The sequence below is a fragment of the Nannobrachium achirus genome (assembly GCF_963921795.1).
Source record: "Nannobrachium achirus genome assembly, chromosome: 1".
NCBI lineage: Eukaryota > Metazoa > Chordata > Actinopteri > Myctophiformes > Myctophidae > Nannobrachium > Nannobrachium achirus.
Window position 1 is genome coordinate 75,164,566 of NC_137810.1, and position 27,174 is coordinate 75,191,739.

At 42.6% G+C, this 27,174-nt stretch overlaps 2 protein-coding genes across 2 annotated transcripts; both read right to left on the reverse strand.

Moving 5' to 3' along the window:
• Positions 1-1,846: 1,846 nt before the first annotated feature.
• On the reverse strand, positions 1,847-9,934 carry LOC308284048 (complement C1q subcomponent subunit C-like). Its single transcript, XM_080724586.1, has 7 exons — positions 9,910-9,934; positions 8,617-8,731; positions 8,334-8,396; positions 8,046-8,199; positions 6,528-6,665; positions 3,806-3,938; positions 1,847-2,167 (listed from the first exon to the last, which is right to left on the reverse strand). The coding sequence occupies exons 2-7, from the start codon at positions 8,723-8,725 to the stop codon at positions 2,003-2,005; spliced, it is 762 nt and encodes a 253-aa protein (XP_080580712.1). The 5' UTR covers positions 8,726-8,731; positions 9,910-9,934; the 3' UTR covers positions 1,847-2,002.
• A 2,211-nt stretch (positions 9,935-12,145) lies between these two features.
• Positions 12,146-25,578, reverse strand: LOC308291523 (complement C1q tumor necrosis factor-related protein 5-like). The gene is made up of 6 exons (XM_080733552.1): positions 25,491-25,578; positions 24,514-24,687; positions 23,412-23,597; positions 21,057-21,250; positions 14,784-14,867; positions 12,146-12,386 (listed from the first exon to the last, which is right to left on the reverse strand). The coding sequence occupies exons 2-6, from the start codon at positions 24,680-24,682 to the stop codon at positions 12,237-12,239; spliced, it is 783 nt and encodes a 260-aa protein (XP_080589678.1). The 5' UTR covers positions 24,683-24,687; positions 25,491-25,578; the 3' UTR covers positions 12,146-12,236.
• Between the last annotated feature and the right edge of the window lie 1,596 nt (positions 25,579-27,174).

Consider the following 27,174-nt stretch of genomic DNA (forward strand, 5'->3'; position numbering starts at 1 on the left):
ATTGATTAAAGAAAAGTCAAAAATGAAATACTGTCCGAAGAAAATACTGCAACTCATTCAATCACAACATGGAACCAACTAATGTACTCTTCATCTATCGAATCCAAAAATGAGGGCTTAATTGCCTATAGCATTGGTCAACTTGTGGTCAGAACTGAAATAGCCTATCAGCATGTGTTTTTTTATTTCTTTTTGTGTGCGCGTGTAAAGTAAGACAGAACAGCTGAATGACTGAGTAAAGTTTATTAGGTTATATTAGATCATAAACACGATTTATCAGGTTTATATTAGATGATAAACACAGTTTATTAGGTTTATATTAGATGATTAACACAGTAAAAACAGTATGAATCACAACAATATTCAGCAAAGATCCACCAGAAAGCATAATATTCATTCAGAAATGTCTCTTTTATTCCTCATATTTGTCCTAATTGTCTTGAAATTACCTGTTATTCTTGACTGTGAGAGTTCATAGTTTGAAAGGTTTCAGTTGGGAGCATGTCGATCGGCTATTTTCACAATTTCTGACTCTAATATTTGACAATATGGCCAATGTTATTTTTTTTATTCATTTAGATGCATTAAAAGGGTCTTATAAGTCCTTAAATTGTTTGTTGGTTTGTTTACTGTTGAGTGAGAAAACAATGTTTCAGATTAAGCTTTGGGGACTCCCCAAAATAAATTGGGGACCCCCCTGTGGGTCCTGACCCACAGGTTGAGAACCACTGCTCTAAACAATGCATAACATGTACAGTACACAATGACTCACACACCATCTACACTAATATTATGCGAACACTAATATTATGCAACGTTTCAGTCATCTTATTACGCCTTGATCAAAAAATGTTATGAAAGGTTTTGAGAATCACTGTGGTAAAGGAGTAGTTCACCCCCAAAATGACTTGTTTTTTTCTATTGATTACTCATGCTACGGAGACTTGAGTTCAATAATATACTTTTGTATTTGTTGCATTCCTAAGGAAAAAAAATGATTATAGTTAATTTACCCCTGGATGGGGACCCAAAATACATGGCACTGGATGGGGAAACCATCGGGGTAAATCACTATAATATTTTTTTTTGTCTTAGGAATGCGACAAAAGACTAAAAAATATTATTTAACTCCAGTCTCCATGGCGTGAGTAATCAATAGAAAACAAGTCATTTTGGGGGTGAACTACTCCTTTAATGAGTGCGTTGGTCAGTGGGTGGGGACGGTGGCTTTCAGCATGGTGTGGTCAGTGGGTTTCAGCATGGTGTGGTCAGTGGGTTTCAGCATGGTGTGGTCAGTGGGTGGGTTTCAGCATGGTGTGGTCAGTGGGGGGGACGGTGGGTTTCAGCATGGTGTGGTCAGTAGGGGGGGACGGTGGGTTTCAGCACGGTGTGGTCAGTGGGGGGGACGGTGGGTTTCAGCATGGTGTGGTCAGTAGGGGGGGACGGTGGGTTTCAGCACGGTGTGGTCAGTAGGGGGGGACGGTGGGTTTCAGCATGGTGTGGTCAGTAGGGGGGGACGGTGGGTTTCAGCACGGTGTGGTCAGTGGGGGGGACGGTGGGTTTCAGCATGGTGTGGTCAGTGGGGGGGACGGTGGGTTTCAGCATGGTGTGGTCAGTGGGGGGGACGGTGGGTTTCAGCATGGTGTGGTCAGTGGGGGGGACGGTGGGTTTCAGCATGGTGTGGTCAGAAGGGGGGGACGGTGGGTTTCAGCACGGTGTGGTCAGTGGGTTTCAGCATGGTGTGGTCAGTGGGTTTCAGCACGGTGTGGTCAGTGGGTTTCAGCACGGTGTGGTCAGTGGGTTTCAGCATGGTGTGGTCAGTGGGTTTCAGCATGGTGTGGTCAGTAGGGGGGGACGGTGGGTTTCAGCATGGTGTGGTCAGTGGGTTTCAGCATGGTGTGGTCAGTGGGTTTCAGCATGGTGTGGTCAGTGGGTTTCAGCACGGTGTGGTCAGTGGGTTTCAGCATGGTGTGGTCAGTGGGTGGGTTTCAGCATGGTGTGGTCAGTAGGGGGGGACGGTGGGTTTCAGCACGGTGTGGGCGTGCAGCAGGAAGCCAGAGAACACGCTGTCTCCTCCCAGGGTTCCCGTCAGGCCTCGATAGGTGTTGGTCTCCAGCCACACCTCCTGACCCTGCACCATGTAGAGGAACGCACCTCCTGAAAACACCTAGAGAAATACACACCAGTAAGACTCCCTAATCGGGAGATAAGCGACTGTCAGGTCGCATACACAAACTTTAGAAGGCAATCGTAGCCAATCAGGAGGGAATATGGGAAATGGGACAGATCCATGTTGATAACACGACTTTAAAGATACTATGTACCGCTTTGCGTGATTTTAGGGCAACATCTATAGGAGCAGTGTCCAAAAATTTGCTGTGCAAAAATCGGCCTCATGGTGGCGCTAGAAGAGGGCCATTTGAGAAATCAGGGCTGGAGGTTGTGGTTTGCTAGCCATGGAGTGTGTGTGCAAAGTTTGGCATGGGGGGCAATGGTGGCGGAGATATGACTAGGGCCAAAAATTTGATGTGACGTGACAGACAGACAGCCTGTGGAGCTTTTCCCTGACGGTTGCAATTATAACATTATTATTATTACCAGTAAGACGCCCTAAGGGCGAGAAGCTGAAACAACAGAGACCGACACAATATGTCCATATACAGTTTGGGCATTCCCAGATATGGGCTTAATATTGATGACATCAGGGATCTCCACATATGGGCATAAAAGGGACGAGGACAGAATTCATTTGGGACTCGCGTCCTGACAACCACACTGGTTATCATGAGACTGATATATATCTGATATATATCCGCATTCCCAGATATGGGCTTAATAGCAGTAATCTTCCATATATGGAGCGTAACATGAGGGCATTTTTTATAAATCAATCATGGTTCAAATGGAGTTTGAAGTTACAATGGGTTTGTAAAGGGAGGGGCCGTGTCTGATAAAATGAACATCGAATATCTAAATACTATTTCAAGCAACTCAAAATCTGTCCAGGGTGGTCACAACAGCCTGGTTAGATGATAAAATGACCAAAAGTTATTATATATATATATATATATATATATATATATATATATTTTTTTTTTTTTTAAGTGAAATATCCTTTTAACAGTCTGCCATACTTCAGTGTTATTTATAGCAGTGTTTAACACTTCACAACATGGCCATGCTTCAGTGTTATAGCAGTGTTTAACACTACACATGGCCATGCTTCAGTGTTATAGCAGTGTTTAACACTACACATGGCCATGCTTCAGTGTTATAGCAGTGTTTAACACTGCACATGGCCATACTTCAGTGTTATAGCAGTGTTTAACACTTCACATGGCCATACTTCAGTGTTATAGCAGTGTTTAACACTACACATGGCCATACTTCAGTGTTATAGCAGTGTTTAACACTTCACATGGCCATACTTCAGTGTTATAGCAGTGTTTAACACTTCACATGGTCATACTTCAGTGTTATAGCAGTGTTTAACACTTCACAACATGGCCATACTTCAGTGTTATAGCAGTGTTTAACACTTCACATGGCCATACTTCAGTGACCATTGTTCTTTTCAGCGCAAAATAGGACTAAGTAGGTCCTAGTAGTCCAAAATAGGACTAAGTAGGAAAGGTGTTAAAAACAACAAAAACAACATGGAGTTGTACTGTTAGCTGTCTGTCTGTCTGTCTGTCTGTCTGTCTGTCTGTCTGTCTGTCTGTCTGTCTGTCTGTCTGTGTGTCTGTGTGTCTGTCTGTCTGTCTGTCTGTCTGTCTGTCTGTCTGTCTGTCAGTCTGTGTGCTACCTGTCGTGTGTTGCCGTTGTCCAGCTGGTCACAGAAAGCGGTGTAGGGCATATCATCCAGCCTCATCATCACACACAACCTGCTGGCAGCAGACGCATGGAACACAAAGTAGTATGTCCCTGGTACACTGCACCTAAAGGGTTAAAATATGACCTATTATTATCTTATTATCTTACTACTATAATTCCAGAGGAGTCCCCCAATTTGTTGGGGGCTTGGCCACGTTATAGGCTATCTTTCCTACCTTCAATAGACTTTAGAGACTTAGACTAATTTAACCTTTTACAAAATGTTTGGAGGTCATGCTTCATGTGACATCACAATATTACCAGAGGCATGGACTGTGACCACACAATATCGTCATGCTTCTCCTCCTTATTACCATGTGATATCATTCATGTGATATCAAAATATCTCCAGGGCATAAACAACGGCTATAAGTAATATTCTGTATGCCTGGTACAGCAATGTTTCCCAAACACTAAGTCAGGATCCATGTTTGGGTCCTAGTAAGAGAAACATATGAAAATCTGCTAACTAAACAAGAAACCCCTCAAAACTATGGTTTAGTGATGAGTCATCACTTTTCACAGTTTTGTGAGAGCCGTTTTTAGCCCAAGGAATGTTTTTTTGTGCAAAACAAATGCTTGCAATGTATTCAGAATCATGAAAAATCTCTAGTTTGACCCCTCACATGCTACTTAAAGGGGTATTTCGGTCAAAAACGACTTTCCTACCTTTCAAATGATGATTCGGGAAGCTTCTGGGTTGATCCAGGTGTTGTTTGACCCATAGCAGCATTTTGTTCCATTTTCGATTTTCTCCCCTGCACCCCACGGCTCCAAAACGGCACCTTTTGGGTCGTTCCGTAATCCGGTTATTATTCTCGCTCAAAATTCACTTTTCTCGCTCGGTATCAGTCCCTCATACTGTTGTTAGCATATCCGAGCTACACCAGCTCCTGGTCGCCGCCATGTTTGTTTACTTCAAGCTCAACTCTCAACTCTCAGCCCAGGAGAGAAACACTGGGAAATCCCTAACCCGTTGGGAAACGCGCGTTCACGAGCTGCTGCTGCTGCTGCTGCTGCTCTCACAGCTCCACCTCCCTCCCCCACAGCCTGTTACCGGTTGAGGCAGACAAGAGGCTACACCATACATCACTCTGCAGACTTTGTCGACATAGTTACATCTTTTTTCTTTGGCTAAGAGCATTTTTGTGTTTTATTGTTCGTCGCGCGTCGGGGAGTCACGCGATACAAAACGGGATTTCCCAGTGTTCTCTCCTGGGCTGCGAGTTGAGAGTTGAGCTTTTTGTAAACAAACATGGCGGCGACCAGGAGCTGGTGTAGCTCGGATATGCTAACAACAGTATGAGGGACTGATACCGAGCGAGAAAAGTGAATTTTGAGCGAGAATAATAACCGGATTACGGAACGACCCAAAAGGTGCCGTTTTGGAGCCGTGGGGTGCAGGGGAGAAAATCGAAAATGGAACAAAATGCTGCTATGGGTCAAACAACACCTGGATCAACCCAGAAGCTTCCCGAATCATCATTAGAAAGGTAGGAAAGTCGTTTTTGACCGAAATACCCCTTTAAAGCAGATTTTTTTTCCTGTGTAGTAAAGTTAATGGGACCCAAACTTTAAAACGTTTTTTTTTATTTTTATGAGGCTTCCCCCGGGAGTAGAATTTCAACACACCTCTAGAAACACATTGGTGAAGTATTATTTTGGAGCGCTGAAATCGGCCACCAACATTCGACTTTGTGTGTCCGTCTGTCTGTCCCTATGTCTGTCCCTGTTAGGATGAACTTTTACCAAGTGAGTTATGTTTCATTAGTACAACGGTGCGTGGCCAGAGTTATGTTTCATTAGTACAATGGTGCGTGGCCAGAGTTATGTTTCATTAGTACAACGGTGCGTGGCCAGAGTTATGTTTCATTAGTACAACGGTGCGTGTCCAGAGTTATGTTTCATTAGTACAACGGCACATGGCCGGAGTTATGTTTCATTATTACAACGGTGCGTGGCTGGAGTTATGTTTCATTAGTACAACGGTGCGTGGCCGGAGTTGGTGCATGGCCGGAGTTATGTTTCATTAGTACAACGGCACATGGCCGGAGTTATGTTTCATTAGTACAACGTTGCGTGGTTGGATTTTTAAACTATAAAAATAGGAACAGATTGAGAAGGCCACTGTTGCACAGCCTAGACACACGCACACGCACATGCACACAACACACACACACACACACACACACACACACACACACACACACACACACACACACACACACACACACAGGGTATAGCTGCTCAAATTCACCGCTCCAATTCGAACCAATGGTTAGATTTTTTGGTAACAATTTAGTTGGCAGATTGGTCAAATACCAGATAAAATACCCTTACTATCCTGACAGACAGGCAGTGGTGTAAAGTAACTAAGTAGATTTACTTAAGTACTGTACTTATTCTGAGGTATTTGTACTTTACTTGAGTATTTCCAATTTCCAATACTTTTACTTCTACTCCACTACATCTCGGATTCCAAATATTGTACTTTTACTCCACTACATTCATTTGAAAACTTTAGTTATTAGTCACTTTGCAGGTGTATAAATTATAACATTATAAAACACACTTTAGCCCAATTTTATACCTTGGCTATTTGAAAATAGCCGATCTACAAACTCTTCAACGCGCCGCGATGCGGATGCAGATACCTGAACTTCCCAGTGTCCAGGTTATAGTCATCGTTGATGTTGGTGATGACAGACAGGAAGCGGATGGGTGTGTTTTTGGCAGGGTAGTCTGCGGTCCCCCTGGCCACGCTGAAGGCAGAATGCTTCTGCACAGAGGCACTGGAACACACACACACACACACACACACACACACACACACACACACACACACACACACACACACACACACACACACACACACACACACACACACACACACTTAGTTTAAGAAGGTGACATCATGCAACTGTTTGTTCTCAAATGGTCATATCATTTCATATTTTTTATATTTCCCTTTCTTTCCTTTTTTCTTTTTCTTTATGACTGCTTTTTTCCCCTTTTGTTATTGATGATATCCTATGCATAGTAGGCGGTAACCCTTCCTTTTACAGTACAGTAATTACCAGGTAATTTTGCTTTAAAGTCATTAAAAGTGTGTCAATAAAATGCAATTCAGTTAAAGGTGATACAACATGCATTTAAAAAGTATTTATGTCATATTGTTTATGTCCCAAAAAAACGTTTTTCAAAAGGTTTGAGGCTAAATTACCACTCCTGAGAGAGCCTCTCATTTTTGAATTGCTCTCAGAGCATTTTCAGCTGCAGTACCACCTTTTGCCTGAACTGCGCCACCCCCACTTTCTTCAAAAACGGCCATCGCTGACGTCAGCGACGGCAGCAAATCTGGACAGCCTGTTTTGAGAACCCGTGGGATGCTTTTAACCTCCGCCTTCCCAAAACCAGAAAAAGACACAATGGTCAGAAATGGGACTTTGTGAGGATAGAAGGTGCTAGTGGGACCCCAAAAAAAGGTTTTAAAATAGGAAAAGTGACATTTCATGGTGTATCACCTTTAAGCACAGGCGACAGACTTAGGTTTTGTTCAGCAGCCTTATAGCTGCTACATAAAAAGGGTGCGTGTCGATATTTCGACATAACATTTGTTCTACATCCCAGTATTTTGACACAGGTGAATTTTAACCTGATGAAATGCTAACCTGACGACGCTGGTGAATGTTAACCTCTATGCCTAAACCTAACCCAGTAACCCAGACGCTGGAGAGTAGCTAACCTGACGACGCTGGTGAATGTTAACCTCTATGCCTAAACCTAACCCAAACCTTAACCCAGTAACCCAGACACTGGTAAGCAGCTAACCTGCCGACGCTGGTGACCCTCCTGTAGTCGAAGTAATGACAATGGTAGAAATAGCGAGATTTCACATAAAAACTCTGCCACAGTTATGGCTCAGGATATGGATTATTGTGTCCATGGACTTCTTTATCCTTTTAGCCTCAATGTCTGACTGTACCTCTGTTTACATTTATGACTAATAAAGTATTGTGTTATCTTTTAGCCTTAATATCTGACTGTACCTCTGTTTACATTTATGACTAATAAAGTATTGTGTTATCCTTTTAGCCTTAAGGTCTGACTGTACCTTTGTTTACATTTATGACTAATAAAGTATTCAATCAATCCAGTGCCTTGCTCATTACCCGGACAGCAACGTCTCCCCAGCAGGACCAGGCTCTCCAGGGGGTCCCTGGGGTCCTCGCTCTCCACTGGGACCCTGTTTGCCTGCAGGTCCAGGGGATCCCTGCACCCCTTTCTGTCCTCTCTGTGGAGCCAGGCTGGCCTGCGCTGCCACCCCTGGTCAGGAGGAGAAACAACAACGGCTATGGCTAAAGGTATTGGAGAAGCGTGTGTGTGTGTGTGTGTGTGTGTGTGTGTGTGTGTGTGTGTGTGTGTGGGGGGGGGGGGGGGGGGGGGGGGGGTGTTTGTACCTGGACCTCCTTTGTCTCCTTTCACTCCATCGCGTCCATCTCTCCCCGGTATCCCTGGGATACCTGCAGACAGACAGACAGACAGACAGACAGACAGACAGACAGACAGACAGACAGACAGACAGACAGACAGACAGACAGACAGACAGACAGACGAATAGAATAGAGATAAGAATATAGACATAAACACATGACATAATGACACACATTAACACACACACACACACACACACACACACACACACACACACACACACACACACACACACACACACACACTCACCTGGCAGTCCAGGTGTCCCCGTAAAGGTGCAGGTCTCCATGGCGACTGACGGAGAGGCAGCCAATGAGATCAGAGCACCCGTTATCACGACAACGTAACAATGGACCATGGTTACCTGGAGACACAGAGGACAGAAGATAAAAGAGAGGAAAAGGAAAGAAAAGAAAAAAATCACACCTAATGTGAAGTGAACGGTGGTCGTGCTTGCATAACATCTTCAGACTAGGATTTGAGTCTAGGATGTACAGGCTATGCTACACACACACATTTTTCTATGGCAAAAGGCTACAGACATACAACATATGACATCACTAGACAAACATGATGCTACGTACACACATTTTGCTACCATATAAATCAGTGATTCTCAACCTGTGGGTCGGGCCCCCAGATTATTTTGGGGGTCCCCAGATGATTAACTTAATGAGCAATGTTGTTTTCTCTCTCAATATTAAACAAACCATCATAAAGTTTAAGTGTATCTGCACATTTCTAAAGTGACAATTTAAGGACTTTTTAATACCTCTAAAATGACAAATTAAACACTGGCCAAATTGTCAAATATTAGGGGCAGAAATTGTGAAAATAGCCAATCTACATGAGCATGTAGATCTGCTATTCACAATAGAACCGTGGTGTACAAAATGTAATGCCTCAACTCTTAGTTCTCGTCAGGGTGGGGGGGTCCCCAGTTAAAATATGATTATTTTAGCGGTCATGGCCTGAAAAGGTTGAGGACCACTGATATAAATGACCAGACTGACTGTGGACCCCCCCACCCTGACAAGCACTAAGAATAGGGCATAGCAGTGGGAGTGTTTTTCAGGTGCCACTAAAATAAATGAGATATTAGACTTTTAAGTCATCAGGCTGAGACAGTGAGTCACTGCTACACAAGTACCACCATAACTCTAAGTTATGGACCAAAGTTACAGACCTTCAAGGAACCATGAGGGTCCCTGGACCACACTTTGAGACCCACTGGTGTAGCAGAGAGTTTCCAGTGAGCCAACATGCACAATATCAGCACCCTGACTCTGATTGAGCAGAATTAGGGTGACCAGACATCCCGGTTTGGCCCAGACTGTCCCGTTTTCAAGCTGCGTGTCCTGGTGTCCCGACAAATATTTCTAAAACACTAATATGACCCGGTGTTCAACATTCACTACAAAATTGTCCCGGTTTTCGCATTGCAATAATAGTAGCTGTTTTCAGTGTTGCATAGACGTTTATTTTGTTTGTTTTGAACCCTAACACAACATAACCCTTAACAATATGAAGTTATTGACATACCTGCAAGAAGACTGTTAAGACCAAGAGCTGTGTCTGGACTGAACTGGAGTAGAGAGAGAGAGAGAGAGAGAGAGAGAGAGAGAGAGAGAGAGAGAGAGAGAAAGCAGAAGTATCAATGAACAGCAGACTCAGCAACACGTGATAAAACAACAGTGGTGTAAAGTAACTAAGTACATTTACTCAAGTACTGTACTTAAGTACACTTTTTATTTATTTATTTATTTTACTTTACTGGAGTATTTCCAAATTTCAATACATTTACTTTCACTCCAAAAATAGGCCTATTGTTACTTTTTACTCCACTACTATTATTTGAAAACTTAAAGAGGTGGTGTCATAGTTTTGGTACTTCTTCTTCTTCTTTCGTGTATCATCATCCTTGATGATTGGTTCTGCGTATGTGTCTATGGAGTTAACGTTACAGTGGTTCCCAGCACCCAAACTAGTGAAAATAGCAGATCTACAAGCTCAGAAAGCGTTGCTTCGTGCCATGTTGTGATCTTGTAGATCGTCTATTTTCTCTACTCCTTAAACATTTGTGTTCTAGTAATGTATGAACATTCTTATTTTTCTTAGATCTTTGCTTTTTTTTAAATGTCTTTTTGAAAATATTTTTGAATAATAATAATTAAAAAACAAAATGTTGAAAACCAAAAATTAAGGGACCCACAAGTTGGGCCCGGCCAAACTTTGGTAAACAGTGCTCTAGACCCCCAGGTGTGGTTATAATATGCAAATATGTCTTCCCTGTGTATTTTTGGTTTCTTCCTGAAAGCTTAAAGCCTCTGAGTTAAAGCTCCAATCGAAATACCCGCTTCAATGACACAATAACGTCATCCCCTCCCCTTTTTACCATACAGCTGTGGGCTGTGGGTAACTTCAGCTGGGTCACCACTCACCTGAAAAGCAGGTATACTTAATGAACAGGTGGGTGTGGCCAGACAAAAACATCATTCTAACAGGGGGCACGGTGGCACAGTCGGTAGCTCTGTCACCTCACAGCTAGAAGTTCCTGGGTTCGATTCCCGCTGGAGACACTGGGGGCGTGTTCTCTCCTCATCAGTGCCCACACCCTATAGGTGGGGTTGGCAAAAGGGCCTTTCTGTGTGGAGTTTGCATTTTCTCCCCCTGTCCCCTAGGGTAGGTACCCTCACAAAAAAACATGCAGTAATCCTGTTTTGTCGACAGAAGTGGAACCAACAGTTTCCGTATTTTAGTCAATGAAATGAACAGTGCTGCCAGGAACTACAGCCTACAGTTTGTTTACGGGTACACATTAATGTGTATCGTTATTTAAATCTATTTTTGAAAAATCGTGAAAATTAGAATTTTGACCCGAAGTATCTTTTGGATCCTTCTAAGGTTTTTTGAAAAACTGATGTTTCTATGTCAGCAAACTGGCCGGCCATCGTCAAAGAAAAGGTCCCTTTCACTTAACTTAGCTCAGTTAGTCTGTTCTTCAGAGACAACTATGTCAGTGGTTCTCAAACATTTTCATGTGAAGGACCCCCACAATGATATTTATTTGGCCACGGACCCCCATCTAGTTCCAGGGAACACCGAGAAGCAATATTTGAGTTACAAATGTTTGCTTTGAAAATACATATATTGAACGATTTGCACACATTCACAACGTTTTCAAAAATAGCAGATCTACAAGCTGTGAGCTTGTATATCTGCTATTTTTCACTGGTTTAAGCATTCAATAATTCTAGGCCTAAATGGGTTAAATCTTACCAAATGTTTTAATGTAGGACAAGAAAATGGATTTTCACTCTAGTTGTGACCCATAAAAATGTGTCTGTGACCCACAAATGGGTCCTGACCCAGTGTGTGAGAAACAGTGATATATACTGTATAAAGATGTTCTTCATTCAGGAATCAACATAAATTACACACTAGAAACAGTGATATATATACTGTATAAAGGTGTGCTTCATTCAGGAATCAACATCGATTACACACTAGATTGTAGATCAAATCATGTCCATGTTCAAGAATGACTTAACGTTTGCTTCATATAAATAAATGTAGTAATATAACTAAACAGCAATGTAATATAATGTAAATCTAAAAGCATAATTGAAATGGACGTGTGTCTGAGACCAGCAGCTTAAAATAAGAAAGTCATCACACACATTTCATTGATTTAATTATCAAGCCTTTAATATTCAATATTCGTAGATACAAAATGAAATTGGAGTAACATGTAAAGTAATATAACGCTGGTGCAATAGCAATATTTGTATTGATGTGATGATTAATTAATCAAGGAAGCCATTGATTGGTTGCTTTCAGACGACAAGGAAGCCATTGATTGGTTGCTTTCAGGGGAGGACAAGGAACCCGTTGAAGATGATCTCCTTCTCCAGGGTGTCTGCTCTGTGCGAATCTGTTTGGCCTTTCTCGTCTCTGAAAGCCTCGAGCCACACCTTCTGATTCTGGGTCAACTGCAAGACCACGCCCCCTGACAGCACCTGCAATGACATCACCACCAGAATCATCATCATCATCATTATCATCATCATCACCACCATCATCATCATCAGTCATGGCCGCATGCATCTATTGTGCATCAAGCATGAAGCGAGACCCAAATTCAGGGTGAACATTTTTAACTAAAATCTTTGCTTCTTGGTGGTCCCTGGAACAAAATATTTTGAGGTGGGGGGCTGTGGCCAAATAGGGGTCCTTGCCATGACAAAGTTTGGGAACCGCTGACATAGGCCTGTCTTCTAAATCCTAACAGTTACATGAAAAAAACATACATTGCTATATCAGTGGTTCTCAAACTTTGTCATGTCAAGGACCCCCAAAATGATATGACCAAAACCCAAATCCCCACCCCTTCTGTTAACATTGATATAAAAAAAAGCGCGAGGACCCCCAGGTGCGAGGCCTGTGCGACCGCAGCGCTCTCACTACCCTAGCGGCGGCTCTGTAACATTTAAAAACAATATCCGTTGACCCAAAGCGTATTCCAATCAAGGATGACCACATTACTTTGCTTGAGGTGGAAGGACAGAGTTAGCCTGGCGGGGCCCGACGTCATACTGCGTTCACTCACTCATTCCTTCCACAGTATAACGTCTGGACTTCCAGGTATTGGCAGCGAGTATTATGATTATTTTCTGATCGGGGCCAATCAGTGACTGCTTCCGCACAACAAACGTAGCTGTCTTTCCTGACAACAAGTGAAAAGATTTCCCTGATTGGTCCATGTGTAGACGGTGACGTAGATGCATGCTGCAGCATTTTCAAAACAACAATGGCTGCCCTCGCGATGCAACAAGTGTAACAGTTAACGCTCTAACCATAGAACAAGCAATAAGTGCAGTTATTTCAGAGTTGGAATCAATTACAACAATTAAAAAGGAACACGGAGGATGCGCTAGTGGAGTTTATCGTCCGAAAAGACGTGTTTGTTTGCCGTTCTTCCGACTGGCTGAGAGATGTTTGGCTACGCTGATTGGTTGGAAGAGTCTGTCTGTCAAGGCAAGTACTCCCGCCCACTTTTCACGCTGCCAATAGGCCAAAGGCCAGACGTTATACTGTGGAAGGAATGAGTGAGTGAACGCAGTATGACGTCGGGCCCCGCCAGGCTAGGACAGAGTGGCCATGAACCATGGGGGGCATCCATCCTCACACAGAAAGAATAGCCAGGGAGAACAGGTGGGTCTTTATATGACCCGTTAAAAGTATCTGGGTCATTTTAGATTTGAACTAAAATGCATAATTCTATACTTTGGCTATTCAAACATAGCTGATTATACCAGTAAGACTCCCTAATCGGGAGATAAGTGACTGCCAGGTCGCATACACAAATTTTAGAAGGCAATGAAGCTAATCAGGAGGGAATATGGGAAATGGGACAGATCCATGTTGATGACATGACTTTAGAGATACTGTGTACCGCTTTGCGTGATTTTAGGGCAAAATCTGTAGGAGCAGTGTCCAAAAATGTGTTTTGCAAGAATCGGCCTCATGGTGGCGCTAGAAGAGGGCCATGTGAGAAATGAGGGGTGGAGGTTGTGGTTTGGCAGCCAAGGAGTGTGTGTGCAAAGTTTGGCATGGATAGGGGCAACGCAGCGAAGATATGAATAGGGCAAAAGTGTGACATGTGACAGACAGACTGACAGCCGGTGGTGGTTTTGATAGTAACGGCGACCTGGCGGGGAAAAACGCGCTCTTTCGAACGACCATCATTTCGACCGGAGGGTTAGCGACTCACCCCGCGGAGGTTAGGGTTAGGGTTAGAGTCGGGTGTCGAAAAGATGACATGTACCGGTAGTAACAGCAACACGCTCCCGACCTGGCGGTGCTATTTTCACAACTTCTGCCTCTAATATTAGAGGTCTTAAAAGTCTGAAAAGTTCTTAAAAGTCTGAAAAGTTCTTAAAAGTCCTTTGTCACTTCAGAAATGTGCACACAACACTCTGCCCTACAAAGGCAGAGTGCAGTATACGAACAGAAATGTCATCAAAAAATGGGTTTAATAGTGTTACAGCTGATCAGCCAAATGAGATATAGGCATATAAGTGATATTACACTGATTGTATATCTGTTCTTGAGGTAATTGTTCACCCCCCAATATCATGATGGCTAATTTGACCTTTGGGATACACAAATACGTTTGTGTGTCCAAAAATGTAGTTACTGCACTCTGCCTTTGTAGTTGGTCTGTTTACTGCTGAGTTAGAAAACAATGTTGCACATTAAGTTACTCATCTGGGGGACCTCCCAAAATAATTTGGGGACCCGACCCACAAGTTGAGAACCACTGGGTTAAAACATTACAGTATAGTGTGGCAGGACTTAATGTGGGACAGGAGACAGAAGTAGGATCTACAGTAAATGGTGTGTTGACCTCTGACCTGTGTGTCTCTCCTGGTGTTGAAGTCACAGAAGCCCAGGTCACGATCCAGAGCCTCACTCTTCAGACGTATACACATACTGACCTACACACACACACACACACACACACACACATACACACACACACACACACACACACACACACACACACACACACACACACACACACACACACACACACACAAATAGAAAAAACATTCTGTCCAGAATTAGTCAGGTTCACTATGTATTTTCGTTCAAAATTTGTGGGGATTAGTAAAACTATACATTTTTGGAATCTTCAGAGCATGGGGAATCCAGAAATCTTTGTTTACATTTGCACAGAAACCTGTAAAGCTGCCATTTTGGACGTTCAAAATGGCCGACATAATCTTGGCTTCTAGACAACCTATAAACTTAATTAAACATGCCAATCCTATGTTTTCTGGGTCAAGGAATCAAATGAGTAAATGATGGTGTAAAATATTGCGGACCCCCACCCCCTTTTTGGGTGTTATCTATTTTGGGACCTCCCAGAACAGTACACCAGCCAGTTAATGTCCCATTTTCATAATATTAGAGTTGTTTTGTAGGTTTTAAAACATCCTGAGTTCATTTATTACACTTTTAAAGCAGCCAGAATTACCTTTCTGACTTTTGGTTGGGGTCTTTCCTCACCTGGGACCCCCCAGACAGACCCCTGAACCTATCTCAGTAATCGCTCTGCTCATGCTCCAGAACAATGTTAAATCAGATCATAATTGAAGCATAGAAGTTGTTGTAGCTGGGCTTTGAAAACAAAAAGGAGTAGTAGCAAATACCAGGGGTCTTCCACAGGAGGTCCGGGACCCCTGGGAGGTCCTCAGAGTTACTACAGGGGGCCCGCCAAATCTATATTTTTAAACTTTTTTTTTTAACTTTTAACATTTTTATGTATAATGATGGTTTATTAGTATTCTCAGTATTATTTATAACATGTTTTGTGTTAGACAGTTATGGTTGACAGTTGTTACTGCAGGGATTGCAAGAATCAAGGTATTGCAACTTCTTACTTTGGGCGCACAGACTAACGTGTCCATTTATTGCACTGCACTCACACTGACACACACACACACACACACACACACACACACACACACACACACACACACACACACACACACACACACACACACACACACACACACACACACCTCTTTGTTATCGTCAGCCCAAAACCCCACACCCTATCCTCTTAAAGAGCTCATGGTCAATTATGCCCAAGGAGATTCACTACAATATATGAAGAGTTCATTTGCAAAAACAGATAAAAGCCATTTTGGAAAAAAATGAGATGACTATTGTAAATCACAGTTAAGTTAGAGTTTTATTAGAATATAAAATCAATTTTGTTGTTAAGGCAGATATATCCCATTCTAAACGCCCTCAAAGATAAGGTTTTGTAGCAAAAACAGACAAGTGACATAGCACTTTGTTTGCAGAAACAGATAAATCCATTGGGCAGCGTGTTTAGACCATGTGATCCAAGATGGTGCCCCATTATGCACCAAACTTGTCTCAAACATTGTTCAGGGGTCTGCCATGAGGATAGTCAAACCAGGGGCCATTTGTGGCCCCCAGGGGCCATGTGTGGCCCCCAGGGGCCTCTGGGTGCCACAGGCGCACTGTTGCCCCGTTTTGCACCAAACTTCTCTCAAAGACTGTTCCAGGGGTCTGTCATGAAGATAGTCACACCAGGGGCCATGTGTGGCTCCCAGGGGCCATGTGTGGCCCCCAGGGGCCTCTGGGTGCCATAGGCGCACTGTTGCCCCATTATGCACACTGTTGCCACCATTATGCACCAAAAGTGTCTCAAACACTGTTCAGGGGTCTGCCATGAGGATAGTCACACCAGGGGCCATGTGTGGCTCCCAGGGGCCATGTGTGGCCCCCAGGGGCCTCTGGGTGCCATAGGCACACTGTTGCCCCATTATGCACCAAACTTGTCTCAAACACTGTTCCAGGGGTCTGCCATGAAGATAGTCACACCAGGGGGCATGTGTGGCTCCCAGGGGCCATGTGTGGCCCCCAGGGGCCTCTGGGTGCCATAGGCGCACTGTTGCCCCATTATGTGCACTGTTGCCCCATTATGCACCAAATGTGTCTCAAACACTGTTCAGGGGTCTGCCATGAGGAAAGTCACACCAGGGGCCATGTGTGGCTCTCAGGGGCCATGTGTGGCCCCCAGGGGCCTCTGGGTTCCATAGACGCACTGTTGCCCCATTATGCACCAACATTTTCTCAAACAATGTTCAGGGGTCTGCCATGAAGATAGTCACACCAGGGGCCATGTGTGGCTCTCAGGGACCATGTGTGGCCCCCAGGGGCCTCTGGGTGCCATAGACGCACTGTTGCCCCATTATGCACCAACATTTTCTCAAACAATGTTCAGGGGTCTGCCATGAAGATAGTCACACCAGGGGCCATGTGTGGCTCCCAGGGGCCATGTGTGGCCCCCAGGGGCCTCTGGGTGCCATAGGCGCACTGTTGCCCCATTATGTGCACTGTTGCCCCATTATGCACCAAATGTGTCTCAAACACTGTTCAGGGGTCTGCCATGAGGAAAGTCACACCAGGGGCCATGTGTGGCTCTCAGGGGCCATGTGTGGCCCCCAGGGGCCTCTGGGTTCCATAGACGCACTGTTGCCCCATTATGCACCAACATTTTCTCAAAAAATGTTCAGGGGTCTACCATGTGGCCCCATGTGGCGTGTGGCTCCCAGTGGCCCCTGATATACAGGGGCCCCTGATGAGGCCTGTGAGGTGGCCCCTGGTGTGACTATTGTCATGGTAGACCCATGGACAGTGTTTGTGCCATATTTGGTGCAGATCAGAGCAGCAGTGCGCCTTTGGCACCTGGGGACCCCAGGGGCCAATGATATGGCACACTGTGGCCCCTGGTTTAGCCCTTTGTGTGACTATTGTCATGGCAGACCCTTAAACAGTGTTCATGCTAAGTTTGATGCAGATTGGAGCAATGGTGTGCCTTTGGCACCCCGGGGCCCCCAGGGGCCCCTGATATGGTACACTGGGGCCCCTGGTTTAGCCCTTTGTGTGACTATTGTCATGGCAGACCCTTAAACAGTGTTCATGCTAAGTTTGATGCAGATTGGAGCAATGGTGTGCCTTTGGCACCCTGGGGCCCCCGGGGGCCGTTGATATGGTACACTGGGGCCCCTGGTGTGGCCTGTGAGGTGGCCCCTGGTGTGACTATTGTCTTGGTAGACCCCTGAACAGTGGTTGTGCCAAGTTTGGTGCAGATTGGAGCAACGGTGCACCTTTAGCACCCCAGGGGCCCCTGAGTTGTCCCCTATTGTGCCCCCTGGTGGCTACACGTGGCCCCTATAAAAGTACAGACTACTTAAGTATGTTGTCAAAACTTTGTTTTTGCTCTCCTGTAAAATTCTGGAAATCCTTTTTGCGTCCTCGATATGGCAAAATTCAATGGTGAAACATCAATTGTGGAGTTACGGTATCTGTTTTTGATAAAAAACGACTGTTGGAGTTATCTGTTTTTGCCAAAAAAATAAGTTTAAATTAAAAGAAAAACTATTTTCTAATAAAGTTACATTTTTTATGATACATCTATTTTGTTAAGTCATTTTTACTTAGTCAAATCCACCCAACTTCAGTTTGATTGATATTACTTTGAGTGCACAATAAAAAACTGGATTTGTGAACATTTATAAAAACGGAGTTATCTGTTTTTGCAAATGAACTCTTCATATGTCCTCCCTAATAGTGTTGACTGTCTCCAACATAGCATTTGCAGGGAGGAGCTAGTGCAAGGCAGGTTATTGTTTGAGCAGCTGCACCGTCCCTTGCAACCTGAATTCCATCTATTTTCTTCGATTGATGGAAGCTCAGGGCAATTTGTCAGTTATGACAAAGTAGGCATCATAATACAATACATTCATCAAGGGACATGATTTTGAGGAAGTGCACACACATGAATAGGCCCTGATTACTAAAGTCCTTGCCTCTTCTGCTTATGGTGCTTTGCGAGATATATGTGTTTGGTCACCCGACACTGATGTCCTCCTGCTGTTACTTCTCTGAAATTTGCAACAGATACAAAAAAAAAATATATAGATATATTCGAGTGAGGTCAAGTTATTGGATGTCACAAATGTCAAGGGTTCCTTGGCCTACACAATCTACCTGTTGCTGACTGGGGAAGAACATTTGTTGGAATCTCCAAAGTACATGGGTCAATGCCTACTCGAAGCCTGATGATGATGACCAAGCCATAAACCGCTTCAAGGACCTTGGCAAGGTTTCCTCCTGAGCTTATTAATGGTGAGCATCCATCAACATCATTGGAGCATTTTGCATGCCGTGTTTACAGTTCAAAAGGTACAACAACCCTGCAATTACTCAGATGGGAACTATTTCTGTCAAAGAACTTAGAGCTTGAGATACTACCTCCAACTTGTGCTGCACTGTTACCACATAATCCTTTGTGCCAACTACGTCACAATGAGGGATAAATCATACCTGTCAAATTGCCCACCAATTGAAGAAAATAGATGGAATTCAGAGAGTGGAGGGTATGTTCCAGTCAGGTGTCTTGCCCTCCCTGCTTCAAAGGCAGTACTTGAGCTCATAATGTGACTGAAAAGCAGTTTGCAAGGGATGGTGCAGGTAGTCAAATAACCTGCCTTTTACTCTATACTATGGTGGAGACACTGTCAACAATATTAGGTTGGACATCGAAGATGACGGTGATAAAGACGAATAGATCCTGCATGTCTGAAATTACTGTATTGTAGTGAATCTCTTTGGGCATAATTGACCATGGGCTCTAGGGTGAGGGGTGACAATACAAAGAGGTGTGCGTGTTGTGTTGTCAGTGTGAGTGCAGTGCAATAAATAGACACGTTGTTCTGCACGCCCAAAGTAAGAAGTTGCAATACCTTAATTATTGCAATCCCTGCAGTAACACCTGTCAACCATAACTGTCTAACACACAAAAATATATAAATAATACTGAGAATACTAATAAACCATCAAAGTACAATACATAACCCAGGATACCTAAAAACATTCAAAGTTTCAAATGTAAAAAAAAAAAAAAAAAAAAAAAGATCCCATAAAGATTTGGCGTACCCCCTGTAGTAACTATGAGGACCCCCCAGGGGTCCCAGACCCCCTGTGGAATACCCCTGTTATTTGCTACTACTCATTTCTGTTTCCAGAGCCCAGCTACAACAACTTTTATGCTTCAATTATGATATAATTTAACATTGTTCTGGAGCAGAGCGATTACTGAGATAGGCTCAGGGGTCTGTCTGGGGGGTCCAAGGTGAGGAAAGACGCCAACCAAAAGTCAGACAGGTCATTCTGGCTGCTTTAAAAGTGTAATAAATTAACTTGGGATGTTTTAAAACCTACAAAACAACTCTGATATTATGAAAATCGGACATTAACTGGCTGGCGTACTGTTCTGGGAGGTCCCAAAATAGATAACACCCAGAAAGGGGGTGGGGGTCCGCAATATTTTACAACCATCATTTACTCATTTGATTCCTTGACCCAGAAAACATAGGATTGGCATGTTTAATTAAGTTTCTAGGTTGTCTAGAAGCCAAGATGGCACAAATTATGTATTTTATGTCAGCCATTTTGAACGTCCAAAATGGCGGCTTTGCAGGTTTCTGTGCAAATGTAAACAAAGATTTTTGGATTCCCCATGCTCTGAAGATTCCAAAAATGTATAGTTTTACAAATCCCCACAAATTTTGAACGAATAAACATTTCTTAACATAGTGAACCGGACTAAATCTTCAAGTAACAAACTTAAAATATGTTCCATTACTTTTATACTTGGCATTTAATCACTTCACCAAAAATAGATGATCTACTACAGTAGCTCACAACAAGAAACATTGTGAGCTTGTAGATCTGCTGTATTTGGTGAAGAGAGTTTTTGTATGGGAAAACATTGTGAGCTTGTAGATCTGCTGTATTTAGTGAAGAGAGTTTGTGTATGTGAAAATAACTCAAGTACAGTGCAACTCACTTAAACTGAAGTAAATGGTTTAACTGAAGTAATATTGATAAATCTCTGAGGCACCCTGGACTTGCATTACTGCACCATAGGGTGCCACGGCACCCACTGTGAGAAGCCCTGCTGTAGAGACACTGTGATGCTCGTCAGGTAAAACTCACTTTTCCCATAGAAAGGAGATGGCTTTGGTTTTAGACACATTATATTATAACACATTAAGTAACAGTAGACCTAAAGATCTTACCTTGGACATGGCGTGGAAGACAAAGTAATAGACTCCAGGCACCCTGCAGGTGAAGTGTCCGGTGGAGAGGTTCATGTCTCCAGGCCTGTTGATGGCTTGGGTCTGGTAGAGGATTGGCTGGTTGTAGGCGGGGTAGGAGGGTAGCGTCCGGACCACAGAGAAGGCCGACTGAGGAGCCTGAGAAGGACTGGAGCCTATATATGAGAACCAATGGGGACAAGTCAGCATATATGAGAACCAATGGGGACAAGTCAGCATATATGAGAACCAATGGGGAAACAAAGTAAATATATTAGTATAGTCTCGCATAGGCAGACAACTATTCCACAATCTCCGAATGCTACGTATATACTAGCATCTGGAACTACACCTCCTGAAATCCGAGTAACAAATCCATTCACGAAAATATATTTTGAAATGTATGCAATAAGCAGCAAGCTAAATATGTTGGTAATAGTCGAAAAGTCCATAAAAAAGTTGTATTTATTCTTTTTTAAATTATTTTTATATTATTTATTTTTTAATATGTAGACGTAGCAAGCTTATTTCTATTTGATTGTAGTAATAGTTTTCTTTTTAACATGACAACCATTATAAACAGAATATTATTATCCAGTCACCCACACACTGCATTACAGCAGCATCTCCCTACCGGGGGTGCCTTTGGTTGACCTGACCATGCAGCTGGATTATTGTGTACTTTGTTTAGCGAGAGACACGGCAGATACAGTCATTTTAGTCAAGTTTCCATTCCTCATTATTGTAGCAGCTAAAATGGATGTGGCAATTGTGAAATGCTGGTCTTTATTTTGTTGTGTTAACGTGCACACGTGGTTTGTGTGAGTGTCCGTTGTCATGACAACTTGGCTGGATATAGCAGCATCTCCCTACCGGGGGTTAAGTATAGTTCACCTAAAGTTGCATAGGGTTTAGAGCCGAGACCCCAGTCCCTGGTTAGGCCTTTTATACAAATATCATGAAGCTCTAATAAATAACAAAAAAGAAAAAAACGTACAAAATCCATAACATTCCCAAATTACAGTCAGAAAGCAGTGACATTAACATTCTAAAACATGCTTAACATATTAGTGTTTGCAGCTAGTGTTTGGTTTGATTTTAACCAGCATTTAACCTTTTCATTATTAAACCCATTTAGACCTGTAAATGCATTATTACTAAGGCTGTTGAGGTTAACACATTATTAACTAATTAATACATATACAACATAAACAGTAGGCCTATGCCTTGTGCCGCACACCACAGCTGTCACACTAGCCTTGAAACATGATGGACGTGGTCACTAAAGACCTCCTCCATCACAGTGTCTCTACAGCACTTTCTCTAAGTGCACCAGGGTGACTTGGAATTGATTGATTGAATATGTTATCAGAAGTTTGCATAGGAAAAAGGAACAGGACACTACAGTTCACTAATACAAGGTCAACTAAAAGGATAAAGACCATGAGAAAGCCTTTGGGCTTGTTTAAATGGGGCTTTTTTAACTCGTACAAAATACATTGTACATACTTTGATAATATTTAGAATGTATCAATATTACTTCAGTTAGAACTTTTAGACCCTCTATGCTATGTAAAACACACCGGAAGTATTTTTCCATACACCAACGTTCAAAATAGCGGTTCTACAAGCTCACAACATGTCTTGTTTTGAGCTTGTAGATATTTTTGGTGAATGTTACCTCCAGAATAAGGATGCTGGGGTGTATGTGATAACATTCCTAGTATAAAAGCCAATTTCAATCTGTGCTAATGGAAACAGATATTTTCAAGTTTGTTCTTCTGGACAGTATTTGTAATATAAATAACATGCTGCATTTGTATAAAGCAACTAGTAGTGTACTCCCATGTTGAAATGAGTATTAATATCTATTTAAGGTAGATTTTAGAACAGATAAAAAATATGCGATTAATTTGCGAGGGAGTGCCGCTCTGCGAGCATGTAGATCTGCTATTTTTGAAAAATCTTCTTTTTCTTTGCCTCGATTCTAGCGATTCTCAAACGTTTTCATGTCAAGGACCCCCCAAATTACATGTATTTGACCACGGACCTCCATCTCAAAATATGTTATTCTTGGCAAATATTTGAATTTAAAATGTTCACTTTTAAAAAGATATATTCAAAGACTTTTTTTCTTTTTCTTTTATAATAGCAGCTCTACAAGCTCGAAACGTGGCACTCGGTGCAGCACTGTGAGCTTGTATATCTGCATTTTTAATTTTTAATAGTTAAAGCATATAATAATGGTTTACAATGGTTCCAGGCCTGGGTTAAATATTTTGAGGGCAGTTAGTTTTTTTATTTCCTTGATCACCCCTGACCCCAGCTGGAATGTACCTTGTCTGTCCGCTCCTCCAGCAGCTCCCGGGGGTCCAGGCGGACCAGACGCTCCCTCGGGTCCCAAGTCCCCCGACAGACCCTTCATACCGGGCTCTCCAGGAAACCCTCGGGTCCCGCGCTCCCCCTTCAGTCTGAGGAGGGCGCCGGGATCCACCGCCACAGGACCAGCATGCACTGGGGCGGCTGGAGGAAGGACACTCGTATTTATTGCGCTTTTCACTTGAGTCAATCACTACAACAATGTAAAAATAAATAACAATTTTACAACCGAACTGCAATGTAAAAATAAATAACTATTTTATAACCGAAAGGTTCAAACTTAAAGGACAACTCCGCACAAAATAACATTTAGGCTTATTTTCCTCCTTATATTGATCCCAAATGACGGTCCATGGGGATTGGGGTCTATTAGGTAGAAATGCTCCTGTTGTCCAGTTTCCCCAGCAGAACCCAGCAGCCCTCATAGCATAGAGTGGAGCCCATAACATAAGCCTATCACTTTTACACTATTTGTTGCGGTCAAAAGTGTTTTTCTTTTATTATATATTTTTTTTTCATGAATGTGTTACTAATTTAGTTGTCATTATGTATTGTTATGCTGTTATGTGTTTTGCCAAGTCCCAGAAAAGACCTGCTGTGATTGGCCAGTACAGACAGTGGCAGTTGTGTCCCAAAACATGATTTATGAGACTGTGGTGGCTCATGTGGGACAACCAAGGCATGGATGTGTTTGTATTGACAACTAGTAACACATTCATGGGGGGAAAAAACATTTGACCGTAACAAATAGTGTAAAAGTGATGGCCCTCATGGCCACTCTATGCCATGAGGGCTGCTGGGTTCTGCTGGGGAAACTGGAAAACAGGGGCATTTCTGCCGAATAGACCCCATTGACTGTAATTTGGGATCAATATAAGTAGGAAAATGAGCCTAGAAGTTATTTAGTCTGGAGTTGTCCTTTAATTCGGTGTACAAAAGCATTGGCAACAGAGGAGAGGAGAGGAGAGTGAGGGAGAAGAGGAGAGTGAGAGAGGAGAGGAGAAGAGAAGAGAGTGAAGGAGAGAGTAGGGGAGAGGAAAGTAGAGGAGAGGAGTTTTACCTGGCTCTCCTTTCTCTCCTTTGGGACCCAGCCAGCCGTTTCTCCCCGCCACTCCTGCCTCTCCTGGTTGGCCATCTTGGCCTCCACACGTGTCCTGTGATTGGCTGGCTGTCAGGAGTAAAGCCACGCCCACCGCCAGACTGGCAGGCCAATAATAACGTCCTGTCATGGCCTCTAAACACAATCATAATGGAAACAGTAATGATAAGCTACACAATGTCAAAAAATGATTTGTCATCCATTAAAATCAAGTAATAAAGAGAAAAACTAACCAGGGGATTTTGACAAGGGGTAAGACAATAATAAAAAAGATAATATAGTTTTACTATAGTTTTAGTTTCTTTAAAGGGGAATACAACTAATTTTCAACATTGTCATTACTGTACCTCAGAGTTAAGGTGAAATAATATAAAAGAACCCCCCTTCTGTGTTGCCTAGAACTGGAGGATTGATTGTGGGGTCATGTGATCAGTGACATCATGAAGGTGTACTTTGCCAGTCAAAGAGTACATCTTCATTTCTTATTTCTACCAAACAACCCTAACTAAGATATATTAATGACATAGTTCAAAGTAGAAAATGAGTTGTACTCCCCTTTAAGTAAAACTTTGACATAAGTAAAAGTTGCAATACTACAAAAACAAAATACCTCATAACACGTAATTACCTAATATAAAAGTAGCCTATCTATGTCATTATGCAGAATGCCCCTGTTCACCACCATATATTGTAATTAATAACACATTAATGTCTTCATCACTTTAATGTTGCATCTGATAAACAACTTTAATATGTTGCTCAGTAGACAAACCTATAATACATAATTCAACATGCAAAGGCATCAGTAAACAAAGCCGTCATAAAAGTACAATACATTAACTGCATATATGGAAAAGTAAGTATACTTAATATACATTAACAACACTGTATTGGTCATTAACGCTCCATAATAATGGCGTAATTATTAGAAATGTTACCAGAATGTGTTCAGCAAAGACGTGACTGATGAATCTTAATCGTCTTCTTTGGTGAAACAGAAACTCTCTCTCTCTCTCTCTCTCTCTCTCTCTCTCTCTCTCTCTCTCTCTCTCTCTCTCTCTCTCTCCCTGCCATGCAAACACACACACACACACACACACACACACACACACACACACACACACACACACACACACACACACACACACACACTGCAGTGTCAGCATGGAAGTGAAACTTGACAGCTCATGTTGTCTATAGCAGTGGTTCTCAACCTGTGGGCCGGGACCCCCAGGGGGGTCGCCACATTATTATGGGGAGTCCCCAGATGATTAACTTAATGTGCAACATTGTTTTCTCACTCAACAGTAAACAAAACAACACAAAGTTTAAGTGTATAGAGGGTTTATGCACATTTCTAAAGTGACAGTTTAAGGACTGTTAAACACCTCTAAAATAACAAAATTATTCTACATGCTCACAACGCCTCGCGTTGCGAGGAATTGTGAGCATGTAGATCTACTATTTTCACAATAGAACCGTGTTATACAAAATGTAATGGCTCAACTCTTAGTGCTCGTAGGGTGGGAGGGGTCCCCAGTTGAAAAATGATTATTTTGGGGGTCGCGGCCTGAAAAGGTTGAGAACCACTGGTCTATAGCAGTGAATATAAACATTTAAATTAAAAGTGTGATAACGTTTTTGTCCGGGAATCCAATCTACCATGTTAAATCCTCAGTGTTGATTTAACTCAGAGTGTACAAATGGAACCACATGGACCTGTAAAGTCTCTGATCTTGTATTTTATTTAAAGCTTTCTTTCTTTTGGTTTGCTGTTGAGTTGCTCTGTTGTTCTGGGTGTTCTTTTTTGTGTGTTTGGCGCCACCTCTTGTTGCTCCGTTGTCACTACAGTGTCTGTCTATGTTCTGTTAGAACCAGGGTTCCCACACATGTTTACCAATGAACTTCTAAAACTTTTCCAGAATATTTAACCCAATTTCCAGGCCTATATAACAACCATTCAGCACAATAATGAGTCTCTTACTCCTGTGTGCCATGCCCAAAGACAGGCAGTGTAGCAAAAACAAAGCATAGAATGGTAGCCTATTATGGTAATTCCATTCCAAATTGGGTTGACGTCACGTGACAAAAGAAAATATCTACAAGTTAACTACGTGTCACGCTGCAGCATCACACAGCATCAAAGATGTTGAAAATATAATATAGAATTGAAAGAGCACAAATTATTGTTATATTAGTGTTTCTTATAATCAAAGTGCTCACAGAAAAGAACATAAAAAAACAACAACCTTGAAACATATTTCTGTTATTGTTTGACCCATTCTGGCTCTGAGTTGTACCCAATGGGTCCATTTGGTTACGTATACTCTCCCAGAGTTAAATGGATACTCCACCTAGGGCCGTCACGATTATGACATTCTAAATGACGATACATTTTCACTCAAATGATTGTGATCAACGGTTTAATTGAGTTTTTTGTCGTTGACAATTACATTTCAGTTTGGCTTGTATAGGCTTTGAAGCTGCACATGGCAGATATGACATACATATATAAATAAATTACTGACATATTTGAAATTTGCTCAGCCTTCCAAAACCGTAGCCGCCCAAAGCTTAAATTGCCTATTGACGGGCGACAGAGGCTCAGGAGGAAGAGTGGCC

Coding starts and splice junctions, on each gene's coding strand:
- LOC308284048 (XM_080724586.1), bottom strand. CDS start 8,725: ATGGTCCATTGTTACGTTGTCGTGATAACGGGTGCTCTGATCTCATTG. Junction 8,397..8,616: donor GGGGACACCTGGACTGCCAG/GTGAGTGTGTGT, acceptor GTCTGTCTGCAG/GTATCCCAGGGATACCGGGG. Junction 2,168..3,805: donor ACAACGGCAACACACGACAG/GTAGCACACAGA, acceptor GTATTTCTCTAG/GTGTTTTCAGGAGGTGCGTT.
- LOC308291523 (XM_080733552.1), bottom strand. CDS start 24,682: ATGACAGGACGTTATTATTGGCCTGCCAGTCTGGCGGTGGGCGTGGCT. Junction 21,251..23,411: donor TGGAGGAGCGGACAGACAAG/GTACATTCCAGC, acceptor TCTCATATATAG/GCTCCAGTCCTTCTCAGGCT. Junction 12,387..14,783: donor ACACCAGGAGAGACACACAG/GTCAGAGGTCAA, acceptor ATGTCATTGCAG/GTGCTGTCAGGGGGCGTGGT.